This window comes from Orbicella franksi, chromosome 1 (genome assembly GCF_964199315.1).
Source record: "Orbicella franksi chromosome 1, jaOrbFran1.1, whole genome shotgun sequence".
Taxonomy (NCBI): Eukaryota; Metazoa; Cnidaria; class Anthozoa; order Scleractinia; family Merulinidae; genus Orbicella; species Orbicella franksi.
Window position 1 is genome coordinate 22,932,122 of NC_138145.1, and position 17,949 is coordinate 22,950,070.

The 17,949-nt window shown below is 39.1% G+C and overlaps 3 protein-coding genes and 1 pseudogene across 3 annotated transcripts; 2 read left to right on the plus strand and 2 right to left on the minus strand.

Moving 5' to 3' along the window:
• Window positions 1-15: 15 nt before the first annotated feature.
• Window positions 16-2,638, minus strand: LOC145497548 (uncharacterized; annotated as a pseudogene).
• A 2,646-nt stretch (window positions 2,639-5,284) lies between these two features.
• On the plus strand, window positions 5,285-9,016 carry LOC145497574 (protein disulfide-isomerase A3-like). Its single transcript, XM_081477394.1, has 4 exons — window positions 5,285-5,633; window positions 6,366-6,453; window positions 7,407-7,527; window positions 7,802-9,016. The coding sequence occupies exons 1-4, from the start codon at window positions 5,479-5,481 to the stop codon at window positions 7,939-7,941; spliced, it is 504 nt and encodes a 167-aa protein (XP_081333520.1). The 5' UTR covers window positions 5,285-5,478; the 3' UTR covers window positions 7,942-9,016.
• A 118-nt stretch (window positions 9,017-9,134) lies between these two features.
• Window positions 9,135-10,868, plus strand: LOC145497584 (NADH dehydrogenase [ubiquinone] 1 alpha subcomplex subunit 13-like). Its single transcript, XM_081477406.1, has 3 exons — window positions 9,135-9,392; window positions 9,689-9,760; window positions 10,485-10,868. The coding sequence occupies exons 1-3, from the start codon at window positions 9,208-9,210 to the stop codon at window positions 10,621-10,623; spliced, it is 396 nt and encodes a 131-aa protein (XP_081333532.1). The 5' UTR covers window positions 9,135-9,207; the 3' UTR covers window positions 10,624-10,868.
• Window positions 10,869-11,025: 157 nt separating this feature from the next.
• Window positions 11,026-17,888, minus strand: LOC145497555 (uncharacterized). The gene is made up of 7 exons (XM_081477376.1): window positions 17,788-17,888; window positions 16,838-17,334; window positions 15,880-16,106; window positions 14,612-14,837; window positions 13,898-14,212; window positions 12,051-12,145; window positions 11,026-11,967 (listed from the first exon to the last, which is right to left on the minus strand). The coding sequence occupies exons 2-7, from the start codon at window positions 17,292-17,294 to the stop codon at window positions 11,806-11,808; spliced, it is 1,482 nt and encodes a 493-aa protein (XP_081333502.1). The 5' UTR covers window positions 17,295-17,334; window positions 17,788-17,888; the 3' UTR covers window positions 11,026-11,805.
• Between the last annotated feature and the right edge of the window lie 61 nt (window positions 17,889-17,949).

The following is a 17,949-nucleotide window of genomic DNA, read 5'->3' on the forward strand; positions in this document are numbered from 1 at the left end:
GGGGGAGGGGGGGGGGGTAATAACTAAATAAGAACTCGAAAAAAAACAAGCAAGAGCAGACAAACATTGATGTTTCCGCCCACGATATAAGCTGAGTGTCTTAAGGACTTTTGGCTGTAGGATTGTAGATGTAGTAACGATGACTTAATCGAATAATATTGCATTGGGTTAACAATTTTTTAAAATACTCAAATTATATTTTACGAAAACCATTTAAATCAAGGTGCTAATGGTATACCATATAGATTTGAAGTGAAATGAAAATTGTTAAAAGTTGCTTTCAAGAATGATTTTGTCACGTTCTTCCTTGTTGACCAATTTACAAACTCAGGGAACAAATATCTACATAGGAGCTGTTATACAAGCTGATATAACTATAACATTAAAACTGGTTGAAACTTTTTCTAAGCTGGTTCGTAGCCATGGTAAATTATTGAGTAATAAAATGATTTTTTACGTAACAATTTACACGCCTATCGAATTCGTCCTCTGCCTAACTGAAGGACGATTAGCCTTCTTAAAAAGTTACTTGACGATAAAAATGATTTATAAATTAATCACTTTTAAGTTAATTGATCAATCAATCAATAAAAAAGAGATTAACTAACAAGACTAGGTATTGATATCATTTTTTTGTTTTCTATTGACTTGCTGATCAAATATAATCTCGCCTTTGCTTAATTTTGACCATAATTTCTTGAATTCATTACACCATCCATGTTGATATTAAGTCTTACTATCAACATAGCAAATAACTGAGTCAACTGAATTTCCGATCCGATGCAATTGGCATGTGCTATTAATGTCAAGCGGTATTGACATTTTCAGACGATACCCATATACAAAAGATACATTCTAGATTTTGCACTTAATTTTTACTTAACCTATCCCCTCAGTAACGGGACTTTTCATGTTTGAAAGGTTATTTCCCAGGACTCTCGCTAAAATTAGGAAAAAACAACACCCTTACTTAAATAATCGCGTTCAATTTTATAGTTATCGCAAAGTTGATGCTGTGAGAAATTCTTAATTTCGGTAGTATGCCAAGAAATCCTGGAACAAGGTGTCGGAAAAGTGGCGACCATGCAATCACGCTATCGACATTTCACACCAATTTGCAAGCACCAGAACTTAACGCGGAAGAAAATTTACTCACTATGCCTAACTGCTTACATGTCTTAGGTTTTTATTTCGTGTACAAATATATAGCGCATTCAACGTATGCAGTAGAGTTTGTTGGCTTCGCCATCAGTCACAAGGATTCGACCATCTGGGGCAGCGGCTATACCCGCAGGACTGAGCAGCACGGTGGAACTCTTGCCAGTGAAACGGCCGTCTAAACTAAACTGTTGTACACGGGCATTCTTGGTATCACACACGAGTACATTGCCGAAACGGTCCACGCACATAGCTGAAGGCTTATTAAAGCACCCGTCGTCACAGCCTTTTCTCCCAAACTTATACAGAAACTGAGCTTGCTTATCAAAAACCTTTTACACAGTGATCGACGCCATCACTCACAATGAGCTTGTTTTTGTGTGCTACACAACTCAGTGGGCTACTGATGTGTTCTGGGCCACTGGATCCGGCTGTAAACACTGGCTGACCGTTTGCTAAGAATATTTGTATTCTGTCATTTAACCAGTCAGAGACAACAACCTGTCCTTGATCATCGGTGCACACACTGAGCGGATTCTGAAACTCTCCGCTTTGCGAACCTTTTCTCCCGAAGCTCTTTAAAAAGTTTCCTGTACGCACGTCAAGCTGTTGTATTCGCTGATTCCATTCATATGCCACCAGTAGCTCGTCGTCAGTCAGGAAGGTAACGTCGGCTGGATGTTTGAAATATCCATCCGATTCTCCCTCGCTGCCCAGTTTCCTAATAAACCTGCCAGCATTGTCCAATAAGGCAACACAGTGGCCCTCGTAATCTGTGACAGCAATCTCCCCTTTCCTATTTACAGCAATTCCACGAGGCCGCTTTACTGGACCTTCTCTTGGCATGTGCAGCTCGCTAACTAAGTCCACAGAAAATCTTCGCTCCTGAGCTTGGACCGTGAAAGGACTACCAGTGAGAGTGACAGCGTTTAATTTGGCGTTGATAGTGTAGCAGCCGGGTATTTTAGGTGTGAACTTCACTTGGAAGTTTCCATCTTCTTTCTCACGAATAACTAAACTTGCCACCTCTTCAGCGGGTTCCACGAAAACTTCAACTTGATCGCGAAGATTCGTGTGCCATACTTCCCCTGGCGGTGTGTGTAGGCGAAGCGTTAATTCTGCTTCTAAACCAGCTTGAAAAGTTTGAGTCAGTCCCTCGCAAGTAGCCGTCTTCCACGCGATGAATCCCAGGTTTACACTCTCGGGTAGGCAAGTCGGAAAGAACCTAATGAATGCTGCATGACCCGGAAGTGATGGCACTTTCGATTTGCAAAGCTCGTCAAATCGCTGTTCCAGGCTTGACTTGTTTTGTAGCACGCCAGCACTTGAACCTCCATGCTCCAGGTCACTAGTGAACTCTGCTGCTTGGTTGATCCGTTTTGTAAACGATTTCGCTTGCTGCTTCGCACTGCTTAATTTCTCGGTTCTTGACGCCAGCGTTCTATCCAGGGCATCATTAGCTTCACGCTGCCGCTCTCGAATCGCGGCTATCATTTGCTCAGCTGCGTCAGAAACCTCTTGTTTTGCAGCAGCAATATTAGTTTCCAGTTCAGCAGCTGCCGATTTAAACTGCTGAATCACATCTTCGTAGGCTTTTTGCTTCTCTTTAGCTAACTTAGCGCTTGCCAACAAATCTGATTTCTCCTCAACACACACTTTGTCAAGTGGGACGATGTCGTGGTTCCTGTGATCAGTGTTGATGCACGATTGGCAAATGCAATTCCATCAATTTTCTTTCATGATACTTAACTGTGCAAAATGACTTTGGATTTAACACGTCCTCGTAATCTTCGTCTTGAAAATCCTTGACTACTTTGGCTCTGTGCCCTTTAGAGATGGTGTTCAAAAGACAATCGCGACATAGAAAGTTTCGACACTCAAAGCAGTGATGGATTTCAGGTCCCTCGTTCAAGTCACATTTTGAACGCCTCAGCTCATCTCCTTCTTCACTCTGGCGAATGGCGAGATAGTCATAGACGGTAGTGAGGAAGACTCGTCGGCAGATCATCAAAACGCCTTCCATCAGGGATGTCAACCTGAGTTTCACACTCGGGACAGCTGAATTTTCCGTCTCTTTCGCTCGATGATGCGTGTTTCTCCAAGCACTCACAGCAAAATAAGTGATAACAAGCAAGAATGTTAGGTTTCTTGTAGGTGTTTGAACAAAGACAACAAGTAAGTTGTCGTTTAAGTTTCGGCAAAGTGAACTCCATTGCAGTACGCATCGGTTTGGAGATAAATGTTCTGTGACATGTTCTGGTCTCTGATTCCGAGAAGTTTACCAAAAAAAAAGAAAAAAACATCAAAGGGAAAAAATCGGATTGGGTGGTTGTAAATAGTCAAGCGAAAGGGCCAATGGCTGCGGACTTGTGCACTGATCCACAAAATTACATCTCACGTGATTCTGTCTCGCGTTCACTGAATATCTAACATTACAATCCATCAAGTACTGTTTCTCGCTCTATTAACCTGAACACCTCACACTGCGCGGGCCAAAACTTTAGCATTTCCGACCATAAATCCAAGGCGGTATCCCTTGTATTCTCAATTTCAGTTTTAGGTTACATGTCTTTTAAAATTTTTCAAAAGTGTCAAAATAATGAACGGTTTCAAACAACGATCGCTAATAATAATAAAAATACAAAAATCCGGACAGACGATCGGTCCCAGACTTCGTGAAGTGCTGGCAGGCTAGAGTCCAAATAAAAAGGCTCGTTTCTCTCTGTTATCCATCGAAATGCTGTATTTCTGAACATTCAGATATGTGTTCAAAAATACCAATGAAGATGTTTGCATAATGTAGTCATCCTACGTGAAAAGCTAATATTATTTTTTAACCACCCAATTCTTTTTGTTTTCTCCATACACTTAACAAATTTTAAGAATTACTTTCAAGAAGTCATTTATTCAAAAAAAGGCAAAAAGAAGTTGTTTAAGTCCTAGATAGTTGTGTGGCGACTGATCAGATATATCTGCCATCTTGAATCAGTAGAATCCACAGGTTTTCGAAGAGCTGTGGAACTGCATGGGCTTAAGTCACATCCACACCACGCCGGAGGAATTTAAAAACGCAGCAATCAAAGGTTATTTTGTTTGTTGAACAAAGTCGTATAGAAGAGAGCATTAAGAGAAGAAATCGGAAATGGATCGGGCATACGCTACGGAAGCCTGAGAATAGCATCACACTTTCCGCCCTCGAGTGGAACCCTCAGGGGTTCAGAAGAAGAGGCCGCCCAAAGCAATCCTGGAGGCGAAGTGTGCAAGACGAGCAAGCCAAGAAGAGTATCACTTGGATAGAGGCAAAGAGAACTGCCAAAAATAGAGTCAGGTGGAGATCCATGGTTGACGCCCTAGATGGCCTAAGGTAATGTAAAGGTTATTTTGGCTTTGTTTTTTTTAGGAAAACTCGCTCAGGGAAATCACATGATCCATCGTTTTCGAGAAGCTCCGTTTCAGGCAAAATTTTTTCCGTCAACACGAAAACGAAAAGGTAGACGTTCTCAAATTCCCCCGGTTTGAATCGAAGAGCGTTGTTGAAAAGCTCCGTTTTCGTGACGGATTAGTGTGGACGCTGCCTTAGTTAACTTGTATGCCCCGGCCAATTCTTTTTCATCCGAAGAGAAATTTGTCCAAATTAGATTTTATTTCCAGCAGTAAACCATGCAGTGAGCTGACTAGCAAAGTGCTTGTTTGTAGTCCTCACAGTGAGGCATGCTTTTACTCGTTCCCAGTATCTCAAAGAAGGGAATCATGTCTCAATCTCGTTCCCAGGACACTTTTCCACAGTAAAGCTCGATGAAGCAGTGATTTGAGTGCAGTCATGAATGTTATGCGAACTACAATTTTAACGGTAATAGTCTTTTTGCGATTTACTACTGTAAACTGCTATAAAGACAAGACCTTTATGACAGAATTTTTACTGCTAACAGAGCACAATAGTTTCCCTGAGATTTTTTTCGGTATTTTCGATGAATATTGTTATATTCTCTGGCTCTTATGCAAGAAACCCAAAGGGCTAGTAATCTTGTTCACTGCTTAACAAGAGAATATTCTTATGCTTGCACGATCTTTTTTGCGTGATTGTCCGATAAATTGCTTATACGGGTGTTTCTGGTGGTCGCTGGCCAAAAGAATTAAACAAAGCATATATAAAACAAATATTACGGGTCCTGCAGGTTTAGTCACATTTCATCTATAAGAGATTTCTCCACAAATATCTGTCAACTTACGCTTAGAGACACGCGCTGGTACAACGTTCGTAAGCACCAGCTATCGTTGCAACAGACAAAGTCTTGCTATTTTCACCTTGTTGCCGACAACATGAAGTTTCTACTCGCTTCGATGACAATTTTTGCAGCTCTGGCGATAACTTTGGAAGCCGGAGAACAATCGCCTGTTGAAGAGCTCACAGATGATACCTTTGAGAACTACCTTACTGTGTCCCAGGTTGCAATGGTGGATTTTTTCGCTCCATGGTAGGTAATCAACACACTAGTTTTAAAACAGTAGTCTATGCATGCCTCAGTGTAGGTAGTTAAATTGAAATGTTTTAAATAATTCGGCTAAGGAAAAAAAAAAAAAACCATCACGAAAATCCTCTGGAATCACAAGGATCACGTTCTATTGTTCTGTTTGAAGTCAATTTTCCTTTGTTTGGTAAACTAAATGTACTAATCGGTTTTGGAATAGTTGAATAGTGAAGGCAGTGGCTAGATTTACGTTTTGAACTTAACTGAGTAAAATATGTCCAGCCACGAGCGGAGCATTTTGACGTAGAGATGCAAATATTGGCAAAAAATTCATAAAAGAACGGAGTGGTTAAACGGAGAGATTGATAAGTCAATCACCATCGTACTGTGAAGCTCGAGATCGTCTTTCACAAAACGCTATTAGCGTGACGATCATTTGTCATTAGCTCTGTCGTTTAAAGACGTGTAAATGTGTAAAACGTTACCAGTTCACACTAGTTTTACTTGCGTTTAGCCCCTTCCAAACGATCAGTTACGAGTTGCGCAGCAGCGGCGAAGAGGTGAAGGATTAACTAACACTCGTCATTTTTCACTAGCCGTTCTCTGAGCAGGTGTAGGGCTTCATTCGCACCTAAAGACCCCCCAATCCCTGCTAGATCTCCTTATTATCGTTGAGAAAATGATGAGCTTAACTCTGTCACAAATTTCTGATGAAATAGTCAATAATTTCCATTGCAGGTGCCCACACTGTCAAAAATTTGCTCCCATTTACGAAAAGGCAGCTATTAAAGCACAGGGATCGAGACTGAACGTTTTCTTTGCAAAGGTACTCAAGAGATTGAGAAAAACTTGTAGCTTGTCGTTAATAAATGTTTTTTTCTTTCCATTGGTGTGATACATGCGTGATTAGGCATGTATAGATTGTGCTTAAAAATGTCGAAAACGTTGCTCAAAAACGGGTCAAAAAGTTGCTCCAAAGTTGACCCAAAATGACAAACGTTGTCCTAAAAGTTCAACAAATTGCTTATCAACAATTTGACATACGCCACTTTATTAACAGAAAAGCTTTAAACAACTTGCTTCGTTTGACCATAGTTATGGTTTGACATGATATCAAATGATAGTGACATTTTCAGCCCGAAATTCAAAAGGAAGTAAATATTACAGTGATTCCGCAACCGCTGGAAATTGATTCAAGGTTTGTGGGCAAATGGCTACTGTCCTGTTCGTGGGCGCACGGACTAACAAAACATAAACAAAGCGAAACGCCTTTAATTTTTCAAAAGGCTTTTCATTACCAGTTGAAGCTGAACTCGACATCCCCTGAAAAAGGGGAAATTCATTTCTGGCACAAAAAATTGACTAAAGTTGCCCAAGAGTTGCTCAAGGGCCCAAAGCTACTCAAAGTTGCGCACAAGTTGTACAAGACTTCAAAAGTTGCTAAAAAGTTGCCGAGCACAATTTATATATGCCTAGATACATTCTGCAGATTTTCTGCTAAATATAGCTTAATCAGGGCATAGTTTGAGTTACAGAGAGAGCCGGTATACTCCTGATTATTAACTCTTGGTTCAAAGCTTATTTCTAATGTAGCCGATCAATCGCGCGCGACCTTGTTCATAAACCAAGGACAAAGTAGGCGAGCCATTTTCATCCCAGAATTTGAAGAGAGTAGCTCCCAAGGGTAGAAGGTCCGGCTGCAATAACTGTAATGGAGAACTAAAGGTGTCAAGGCGTCATCGTAGTGGAAATCTTACATATATTTCTCATTATTTGTAGGTGAACTGTGCAGGAAGCGGCGAAAACATCTGCAAGAAACTGCATGTCAGATTTCTACCGACAATTAGAGTCTTTAGGGATGGCAAACCAATCGGAGATTACACAGACGATCGAACTACAGGTAGAAAACCTTTAACCTGTTTCAGTCTTTTTAACACCATTGCAAGACCTGTCTTGAAATCACTATGATTAATCAATTAATTGATGCAAAGTCTCTCTGCAATCAGGATTAGCAAGAAAACAATTTTTAAATTAAGACTAATTCTACTCATTTCTAGTATTTTTTTTCTCAGCCCTCGCGATGTCGGCAAAATATCCTTGCATATGATCTATAAAAAACATTCTTAAAATAAGGAGTATCCAGTTTTAATCACTTTATTTTTTTGTTTTTTTAGAGGCTGTTGTAGCTTTTGCACGGAAGGCATCTTTAGCACCAAATGATTTGAAAATGACGATGTCAGATGACATAAGCGACCCACATAAGATCCCTTCAAATGTCACTCCTTGGCATGCGGAGGAAACTGGACACCACTGAGAACAAAGATGCAACCTTCCCCCTCCACTGTCACTGCCTTCTGCGGTCGTTATTTGATTGGTCACGCAATGCTTCTCTTGGATAGGAGCGCTTCGTGATGACCCAAATAACGGCTGCGAAGGAGACTTATATTCTTCCGATACAAGCGCTTGTCATGTAACGCGACGAGGAGTGTTACGTTACAATCTAATGCGCAACCACTGCGGAGCAACGCCGATGTACTCCCTTACTACTATCACATTCTTATCGAAAAGAAAGGAAGGGCTCTGGGGATATTCTTCCACCAAGAAAAAATGTTATTACACGAAATTAACGTAGCATAAGCTCACCAACTATTCATAGTTGTTGATCAGGTGTAACTTAGATGTGACTTGCGAAAAATAGGAACAATGTATTGTACATCATCGTTCTGTGAATTTGTTATTTCAACTACAAACTATGCGGGACCAAGAGAAAATGTTCTCTTGGCTAGACTTACGTAGATCTGGAGTCGTAGAAAACCTGTAAACTGGTTCATTCACAACTATTACTAGGTCTCATTTGAATCTTAGAAATAAAATTGCTGCTACCTTAAACTTCCCTCCTATTATGAAACTTTCCCATTGGATTTGTCTTCTCCGGTGGCACATCAGTTTTTGTTGGCCCTATGTTTTAAATAGAGAGTATTTCATGATGCTGGGTAGTTACATTAGCTAGGGAACTGAGGAACGGGTTGAGAAATTGGCTAGAATTTGGGTATGTTTGGGATGAGACGAACATATGCCTTAAAATATTAATTTTATTAAATGGCAAACTGGTCTGCGAAGACAAGGAGCAGTCTAAGTTCCCTGAACGGTCCGAAAAAAAAAAAGAAAAAGAAAAAAAGATGAGTTTAACCTAGGCGTGCACGTTTGCCGAGAACAGATAAATAAATTTATCTGAAGAGTCATTTAGAGCCACTGTCATAAGTACTTCATTGTACTTGCTTGTTTCGTCCGCGTGGTCTATAAAAGAATTTCGGTCTCGTTCTTTTCTTAGACGTTAATTGAACTCGCCTTTGGTTTGCTCTTCAAACTTTCCAAAACAAAATAAATAGACTATTTTTTTAGGTTATGGACCTCACGCTAGTTCAGGAACAAATATATCTTTCTGCAGCGTAATTCAAAACAAGAAAGTTAACCGAACGTCAGCCTGACCGAACGTTTTAGGTCAGGTGTCGGCGCTGTGTACGCTTTGCAAGCCTATGTTGCAGAAGACTGGGAACCAGAATCGACGTGAAAAAGCAAAATGGCGTCCTCCTTGCTGAAACAGCCGGTGAAGCAAGAAATGCCACCAAAAGGTGGTTATCCTCCCATAGAGTTCGCTAGAAATATCCCAAAAAGAGGACCGTCTGGTGTGGCATTGTTTATTGGTGGAGCTGCCGTGATGGCTTTCGGATTTTATAAGGTTATCATGGGAAACAGACAACGCTGGTATGTGTGTGTTGAGCTACATGCACAGTGTATGTGCTATGTTTTATATTGGTTGCTTTTATTTTTAGCCCGTGCCAACGGAAGCAAATGAACAGCTAATGAATACCTATACTAGTACTAATATTATTTACGTTCTGAAGCTGAAGGTAGTAAACGTTTGGACGTGTTTTACTATAGAAAGTCTAAGTTAATTTTTCACCAAGCTCAACTTTACCGAGTATTTGCTGATCGAGAAGGTGCATTTCCATATATATTACAGTGTAACTCTTTGTCCTGCTTGCTTTTGCAATCGGCAGTGAACTCCTGAAGGAGCAGAGGTATGCCAGAATTGGAGTGCTACCACTTCTGCAAGCAGAACACGACAGAAGGTACATGTAAGCTTATGTTTAATAAAAAAGTACATTGTCTATTAAACATGTATAATACCAATCAGTTCTTTTGTTGTTACCAGTACTAAGAGCGAGATAAAGCCCTGAGGCACAGTGTACCTGTAATGTCTCTGCTGGGCCAAACTGTAATCAGAATTTACTTAGAAGAGTAGATATTGTTTGACATATTTTAACAATAATTTGCTGTGCTTGCTTTTGGAGTCAGCAGAAAAATTGAGCTGAAATTAATTGGATGTGATTGTCCATAATGATTTCTTTGGTTTTGTATTAGTGATGGTTATTGGAATACCTTTCTAATGAACAATTATAACAAGATTATTACTTATGCTGGAAGAGAACTCAAAAAATCTCTTTTCTTTTTTCCCTGAGTAGTGTTTGCCACTGACTGATCAACTTTAATCTTATCTCTGTCAAACCTAGCTTTGTCAAATGCTAGCAGTTTGTGGAAAATGTATCAGATTTGAACCTGGTTACCTAGCGACATTGGTTCCCATTAGTCTCATGTAGCTTAGTGGTAGAGCATCTAACCCATCTGCAGGCCTGGGTCACTGACTAACACCATGCTCGAAATCCAAAGTTCTGGAACATTTGGTTATGATGATAATGTACCAGTAATTGTATCAATGAACCCAACATTGGAGTAGTAACTGCCCTGCTTATTAAAGTTGCATTTTGGTGTAATCATCATTCTTTCTCCTTATAGCTGTTTGCGTTTACTGAAAGAAAACGAAGAGCTTGAAGCACAAATCATGAAGGATGTTCCTGATTGGAAAGTTGGAGAGAGCGTGTACCACACAGACAAATGGGTTACACCTATGCCTGTTCAAGTTGAAAAGCTCTAACAATAGCTTGGAATTAGTGCTTCCAGATACAAGAGAAACATTTTGGATGTACTTGTAGGAGTTCTTTTCTGTGTTCTGTGAGAAATAATGAGAAAAGTCTTTGACATGTGTTTTTTGATGATGTTTACTCAAATTGTGAGGATAAGTCTGTTGAGTAACTGTGTTAAGTTGGTGTGTTAGTTGAAAAATATTGCATGGTTTATATTTGTCCAGGTATGAGCTTAAGCACTGCTGTTTACTTCTGTTAATATTTCAACTACTGTAATCGAAAGAAAATGTTATTGACTTCTGTTTGCGACAGCCAAAGTGCAAGTGTAAATGGGCACTCAAAATCCTAGGGTATGAAAGTTTGCTTTGATCAAAATTAAATATATTTGCAAATAAGTCTCAGTCTGTTTTCTTGATTACTTGAAAACTGAATTAAGCTTCTTGGTACCTAGATTTTTACTGCGTAGTCACCCCAGATGGCTAGTAATAGTCGAGAGTATTCAGGCCACCAATCAGACAAGCTTAATAAGCAAAGCACAGCCTTTTAATCAATGGAACATATGGACTGCAAGATGCATGTACATGTAGCAACATTCAACTCACAGTTTAGCAGTGGCTGCTGATGTGAGCATTGCCCCTTAGTTTATCTTCTTGGTTCTTTTATGCTTTCTCATCTTTTTTTCACATCCAACTTGACATATGTACATGTATTTATTCCATGCAAAGGCTGGATGCTGAGCATGTCATGTTTATATTTTTATCATCTTAATGGTTCATTACACAATGGTTTTGTTCTAAGAGAACACTAAAAACACACACACTTTGCTAACAAAGAGTGTGACACTTCATATTGTTATTTATATGGAATAGAATGACATTTTATTTTTCAAAGTGGGACTCTACTGCACAATACATATGCAGGCCTACTAACATGTTATCTTAACAGACTGTTACAAGCTTTCTTTGCGTGTAAAGGTAAGTGCAATGCAACGTTGCATCAGTGCTACAGAACTTAATGATAAAATTACAGGTGCTTTTTATAATAATCTACAGACAGTTAATTGTTTTTGGTGTAGATAAATACCTTACCTAGCTAGGTATAGACAACTTAAATTGTAACATAAACACATCAAGTATTTTACACTGTACATGTACATGCATTTATTACAAAATAATAAACCACAAGAACTTGTCTCAAATATAGGCATTTAAGGTTCCAAGTGGAACAGAGCTGCGCTGTAAGCTGCCAGGATCAACGTTTCTTCTTGAAGTCCTCTTTGGTGTGTATGTTCTTTGGTGTGTTGTGCTGAATTCTCTTTCCTCTGGAATTGGAGGTTTTATATGCGACTTTTTAAGCTGTTGAAAGAGTAGACAGGTTATTGCAAACCTTGGAACCATTCGTTAAATAAAAATAATAATATTGTAAACTCTAAACTTACATTATCAACAGCTAGGGGATTGGGGATGAGTTTGGGAACACCAGCATGTGATGGGAAATCACCCCAGCTTGTTGGCACGGTAACAGGTGCATCACCTAAATAAAAGAACAAGACCAAAATATTATACTCATTCATAATCATTAGCTGGTAGTGCTTTGCAACTGGTAACATTTCAACTTACAGTACTAACTAGTCAAAGGGATTCCAGCACCTACATGCACATGTGTAAAAGTTACTGTTCTTGTAGTGACATGCATTTGCATGTGATTTCATGAGTATGCATGTATTTAAGGTGGCCGAACACATTTTTTGCGCACGCTTTTGCTGATGCAATTCAGTGCGTGCACAAGGACTGCAAAAAACAAACATGCTGTCAATAGAGCGATCATTTTATTTACTTAACATCCGCACAATCTGTGCTATTTTTCTCTATAACTGAACACAGTGTATTGATGGCTTCAGTCTTTTATTACAAAGATATGTTAGAAAAGGTAATGATGCAAAGAACCCAGCGATTCTCAGCTTTTTCTTTGTTACCGAAAGAACCCAGTTAAATGCAGCGCATGTGCAGTTGCTCAAAAAATTGAGACCGATTGCTTTTACAGAAACTTGCAGATTTCTAACGATCTAGTCATTAGAATTTCAAGAAATTTGGCAAAAAAATAGTTCAGAAACCATGTGAATGACCTATCACAGAAAATCTGAATTTTGACATGGGGAATTTTTAATAATACAGAAAACGATTTATGGCGAATTACAAAAATCGTCTGTGTCAAAATTTTATTAGAACAGTGTTGACAGAAGGGATTTAATGTCATTTTGTAGTGGGGAAAATGATGAAAAAAATCTAACGACTGGATTTTTTTTAAATAAACAAAAACCATTTTTTAAGCCTTGTTTTCAAGCAGCCCTGTTGCCATGGCAACAGCACACACCTTAGCCAAAATGTGAGAATAAACCCTTCTGTGGTTAAAGGGACACAGTCAGCTGGTGCACATGCACATTAGATACCATTTTACAGCTAATTTCCACATCACACTTCATCACAAGAAGCGCGCGTGGAAAATAAATTGAGAAGCGCATCCAGGCAAACCTTGTCAATTCGACGTATTTCCAAGTCAAAATAGTGCTTATATCTGTGTCATATTAGAAGAACAGTTATTTCATTGATACCAGGGAGAATGTACCGATGGACGTGGCCAGGGAAAGCCAAAGGTCAAGAATACCTTCGAAGTCGAAGAATCCGCGGAGGTGAGAAACACGAGTAATTGGTCATTTCTGCTTTCAGTTGGATATTTTGCTTTTCTAATTTCGTTCTACATCTTCTACTCTTTCTAAATTTAGGAACCAGACCCATTTCATTGTAAAAGCGCTTGCTCGACCTGTAGAAAGCAAGGTTCTACAAGAGGTTGTCCTTGTTGAGGAGAGAATCGACTCTTGCCAAAAACGGGCACCAAAGCATAAATAGTTTAAAGGTAATGGTGAATTAGGCATAGGCACTTGAAAACTGTGTTCCGCCATCTTAAATTGGAGGAAGAAATGCTTTGTTATTCATGCACGCATTTGCATGTATTCTGCAAAACAAAAAGCCACTGCTAACTTGTATTCGAAACACGCAACTTTCAATATAATCGGTTACACACATTTGCATGTTTGGTGCATGTAAAGTGCGTGGTCACTGCATGCAACATGCATGTAGTAAATGCACTTTACACATGTGTAATGCTGCAATCTCTTTGACCGATACTGTAACCAGGATTTTAAGGTTTAGTGAGGCTGGTCATGATTGGCTGTAACCATCTGTGACATGTGAAAAATAACAGTCAGAATTCACATCTTCTACTTACTGTAATAGTCCAATGGGATGCTGCTATTTGTGGTCAATCCTGATGCAGCTTTTTTGTATGGTGCTGATACCGCTTTGAAGTCCGACTTCATTGAAGTGTCATAAAAGCGTGCTCCCCTTGCTGCTCCCAGATCCACATGTGATTCAGTTCTCAGATGAGAACCATCCACTATTTTATTTCTAAATCCGGTGGTAGGGTTCCCAAAGAAGATGTCATTTGTTGTCACACTGACTCTCTCATGAGCTCGTAATGGATCCATGTCTCCCTCAGGAAAGCTGCTCTTTCCCATGTCAAGGTTGGCAGAAATACTCTTGTCTACAACAAAATGATGGTAACGTACTCCATAATCACAATTTAAAAAGTTCTGCAAAGTTTATATTTGTTCAAAGAGGAGGCAAAAGCGCAATGAATGCTTCATCATTTGACCAAACATAAATCAATGGCAAGCAAAACCTCTGAATAATTTCACACTCACAAACTCAAACAGTTTTTTTTCCCAAGCCAAACATGGAGTAATTAAATGAGTATAACTACTGAGTGTATGAATGAAAACCTAAAGTGAGGCCAACTGTGAGAGCTACATGTACCAAGCAATATACTTTCTTCTAGTAATATTAAGTTTTCACCTTTGTTTATAAATTGTAAAAATTCTAGAAAAGTTTTAAAAAATTGGACTCTGGATCAAGGAAGATATAAAATATAATGTCAACTCACCTGACATTAAACGTGAAGGATAGGATTCTGCGGCCGTGGTCTTCAAGTGTCCAGGGACACGCCTGTCACCTAGTTGGAAAGTTGTTCTACGCAGTCTGTTGACAGCATCTTCTCTGTCAAAAGGGGTGAAATCTTGAAAACTCGGTCTTCTGAAGGAATCTTGTTGGGTTGAAGTGGAGTAATTGCACTTTTCCTGGTCACCTTGAGGAATGCTTGATCCCCTGTCCTACAAGGCATTGAAAACAGATTGATTTAACCCAGAACTATCACAGCAGAGCCATGTTGCTTAGAGTAACTAGTCACACTTAGTAAAACTGGTGGTACTAAGGTCTCTTAAGGTAATTCCTCTGAAATAAAAGTGACAATAGATTTTTGTTCAAACTTTGTCCACTGAATATTTGTCATATGATAACTTCAATTTTGAAATAAAAAAGGGGGGTGCCCATGCTCATTAATGAGCAGTGAGGCATTGAAAATGCCCCATTTTTGCATTATTTAATGCTTATTATAAGAACGCATTCCCAGTCATTGTACCATCTTTGTAAGCCTGGACTCATAAGAACACGCATTAAACTACAGTCAATACATTGTGTCGGACCACAAATAAACATTTAAGTTTGATTCAGACAGAAAGCTAAATCCTTGATTAAAATTTGAACCAAATTTCTTGACGTGGTTACCAACTGCAAAACAGAAAAGACCACAGTGTATTTGCTATTTTTCTTATTTATTCAATTTTCAGCAATAGAAATTAGATCAGTCTTTTCTCACGCAAAGCTTATGATTAGTTGATTACAACGACTGGAAAAAAAATTGGGGTGCCCATGCTCGTTGGTGAGCTAGAGCCATTTTTCAACTGACAGAGCTCAATATCAAGGCAAATCCATCATGTTTTCAATATGCGCATGCACAAGCGCGCGCTAATGATGCCATAAATTATGCGCAGTAAGGATGCGCAATGCAAATGTGAGGAATGACCTTAAGGTGAATCCATTGTGAATCAAAGAACAACAACAACAAAAATCAGTAGCCACGGGAGAACAACGAAATTTTTACAATCATGTGGAGAGATTACTTTGTAGCATACAATTAGCATGATTTGGGTATTATTTTAAGGGAGTTAAATCATGACTTGATTTCCACCTCCCTGTCACTGACTTTCTTCATTCCCTGCTCCTGCTGAATGTAAGGTTCCCCACTCATTTTTCTTTGATCAGATTACCTTTTTATAATATGTTTGCTCTGTCATGGTTTTGTTACCAACTCACCCTTAAAGCAGGATCCGCGAGATGTTGTCTTTGTAGATAACGTCCAATAAACTCTGACTTTGTGGTTGTTGTAAATTGTCCCAAGTGGTGGGTTCTTGCATCCCCAGTAATAGTGGGTGGTCCATCAAACTTGTCAAAAGGTGCCACAACATCTCTTTTACTTACCTGTTTACCCAAGAACTTACTACGGTAATCTGAGTGTGGCCAAAGTTCTTTCTCTTTGTCACCTACATAACCATTTCCAAAGTTTACTCTTAGATGATAGCTGTGATCGAGGGCTTGTCATAGACCATGTTGTTGGTCCACAGGGAATTGAATTTTGTCTTTAATTTATTAATGGGCTGTACAATGTATGGTAAATGATACTTTTTTTTTGTGACATAAATCTTAGAATTATTCAAAAGAAGTTATTTTAGTTCTGCTCCAGGACTGATAGTTGGTAAGAACTGGGGTAAAGCCTCTTTGCCAGCCATCTGCTACTGTCAAAAGTACATGTAGGAGAGTTATCTGAGAGTTCTGTCTATGGAATTGGAAGATGTTCAATTAGAACTGAAGGTTTTTGGAGTTCTTTTTGTAATAAACAACAACAACAAAAAACACCCTTCAAGTTATCCTGGTTTCTTTTTGCATATCAACCTGGTAAACAGTATGATAGGAACTACATTTAAAGCGTACATGTAAGAGATAGATTTCAACCTTACAGAAAATCACCCTTAATGATGATTTTATATACATGTAGCTCCTCCCCCCCTCCCCCCCTTCACAGGATTGTCAAAAGTTGTCAATTGCCAGTGAAAGTCAGCATCTATTTAATGATCTGGGGGTACCCTACTGGTTTATTCTTCCAATTTCTTTAAACAATTATGCAAAATCAGCTGCCTGCTCCTACAAATAGTGCCGCCCACTTGAAAACTTAATGACAACCCATGCCTCAGGAGACCTCAGGATGGCAACTCACCTTGTGGAATGTAACTTCGCATCCAGTCACTCTTTCCTGTGGCAGCAGGGTTCCTGGCTTCATCAAGAGGTCGAACTGGATAATATTCTTTGTGTGTTGTCTGGAATGACTTCAACTGTCTGTCAGAATCCATCTTAAAATTTGTTCTTGTCAATGCTGATGTAGAATTCGCATAATCCTGTTTCCCAAGACTTTTCTCAACAAAGTGCCCTCGGGTCATTGAACACTTATCATTGTACCGGTCATCTTTGTGCATGATTGTTGCAGGAGATGGGGATGGTATGCGTTCCCTTTTAGTCAGAGGGAGGGGTGGGTAGTCCTTTTTAAAAGTACTCTTGTACACCTGTGGATCCTTATTTGGCGCCCATCGATCCTCGTGGCTTATTGTAAAATGAGAGGTGACTAGGAATTCTGAACCTGTTTTCTGGGCAGGTATCTTGTTCATCAATTCTGTCATGTTGTATTCTGTCTGTTTTATTAGATGCTTTGATATTTATCTGCCACAAAAAGTAAATAGAATTATTTATAATAATCAAGCAAATAACGAGCATTCTGCAGCATCAGCAGACAGTAATGATACTATAGTATAACACTGTAAGAAAAATCAAAGTATGTAAGCTTTCATGTAAATTTTAAGTTACAAAACACAAGTTCAAATTTTAGTTTTGATCGATTCATACTGTCTGTTTTAGTCGAGTTTCAGGGACAATACGATGTTAAGAAAAAGATGACCCAAGTTTTTCAATTTTTTAAATTTTTAACTTGGGTTTTTTCACTTTACCATACTCAAGGAGTTCGAGCGCACAAAGACGATCGAGTCTCTTGACTAATAGAGGACTACTTCAAAACTTCGCGACTGGAATGTGAGCATTGTTTAAACACTATGTAGCTTTTCTGTTTGTTAAAAATGATTGATGACAAGTTCAGCATATCTAAGCAGTTTAACTTACCTGTTTAGAGAAAGGGACAAGAAGGACAGCATTAGATATAGCTCTTCAAAGTTTGTAAATTAAAATCATCAATCAAAGTTCACGCAGCAGTGGCTTCTATGTTGCCTTCACTTCATGTGTTGCCATGAGAACAACGGAACTTCCGGTCAGGTAAGCCTCGAA

Excerpts from the sequence above, each read along its gene's own strand:
- LOC145497574 (XM_081477394.1), top strand. The coding sequence starts at position 5,479 with ATGAAGTTTCTACTCGCTTCGATGACAATTTTTGCAGCTCTGGCGATA. Across the intron at positions 5,634-6,365 it reads GTGGATTTTTTCGCTCCATG|GTGCCCACACTGTCAAAAAT; the intron begins GTAGGTAATCAA and ends TTTCCATTGCAG. Across the intron at positions 6,454-7,406 it reads TGAACGTTTTCTTTGCAAAG|GTGAACTGTGCAGGAAGCGG; the intron begins GTACTCAAGAGA and ends CATTATTTGTAG.
- LOC145497584 (XM_081477406.1), top strand. The coding sequence starts at position 9,208 with ATGGCGTCCTCCTTGCTGAAACAGCCGGTGAAGCAAGAAATGCCACCA. Across the intron at positions 9,393-9,688 it reads ATGGGAAACAGACAACGCTG|TGAACTCCTGAAGGAGCAGA; the intron begins GTATGTGTGTGT and ends TGCAATCGGCAG. Across the intron at positions 9,761-10,484 it reads CAAGCAGAACACGACAGAAG|CTGTTTGCGTTTACTGAAAG; the intron begins GTACATGTAAGC and ends TTCTCCTTATAG.
- LOC145497555 (XM_081477376.1), bottom strand. The coding sequence starts at position 17,294 with ATGACAGAATTGATGAACAAGATACCTGCCCAGAAAACAGGTTCAGAA. Across the intron at positions 14,213-14,611 it reads TCCTTCACGTTTAATGTCAG|ACAAGAGTATTTCTGCCAAC; the intron begins GTGAGTTGACAT and ends ATTTTGTTGTAG. Across the intron at positions 12,146-13,897 it reads CATCCCATTGGACTATTACA|GTGATGCACCTGTTACCGTG; the intron begins GTAAGTAGAAGA and ends TCTTTTATTTAG.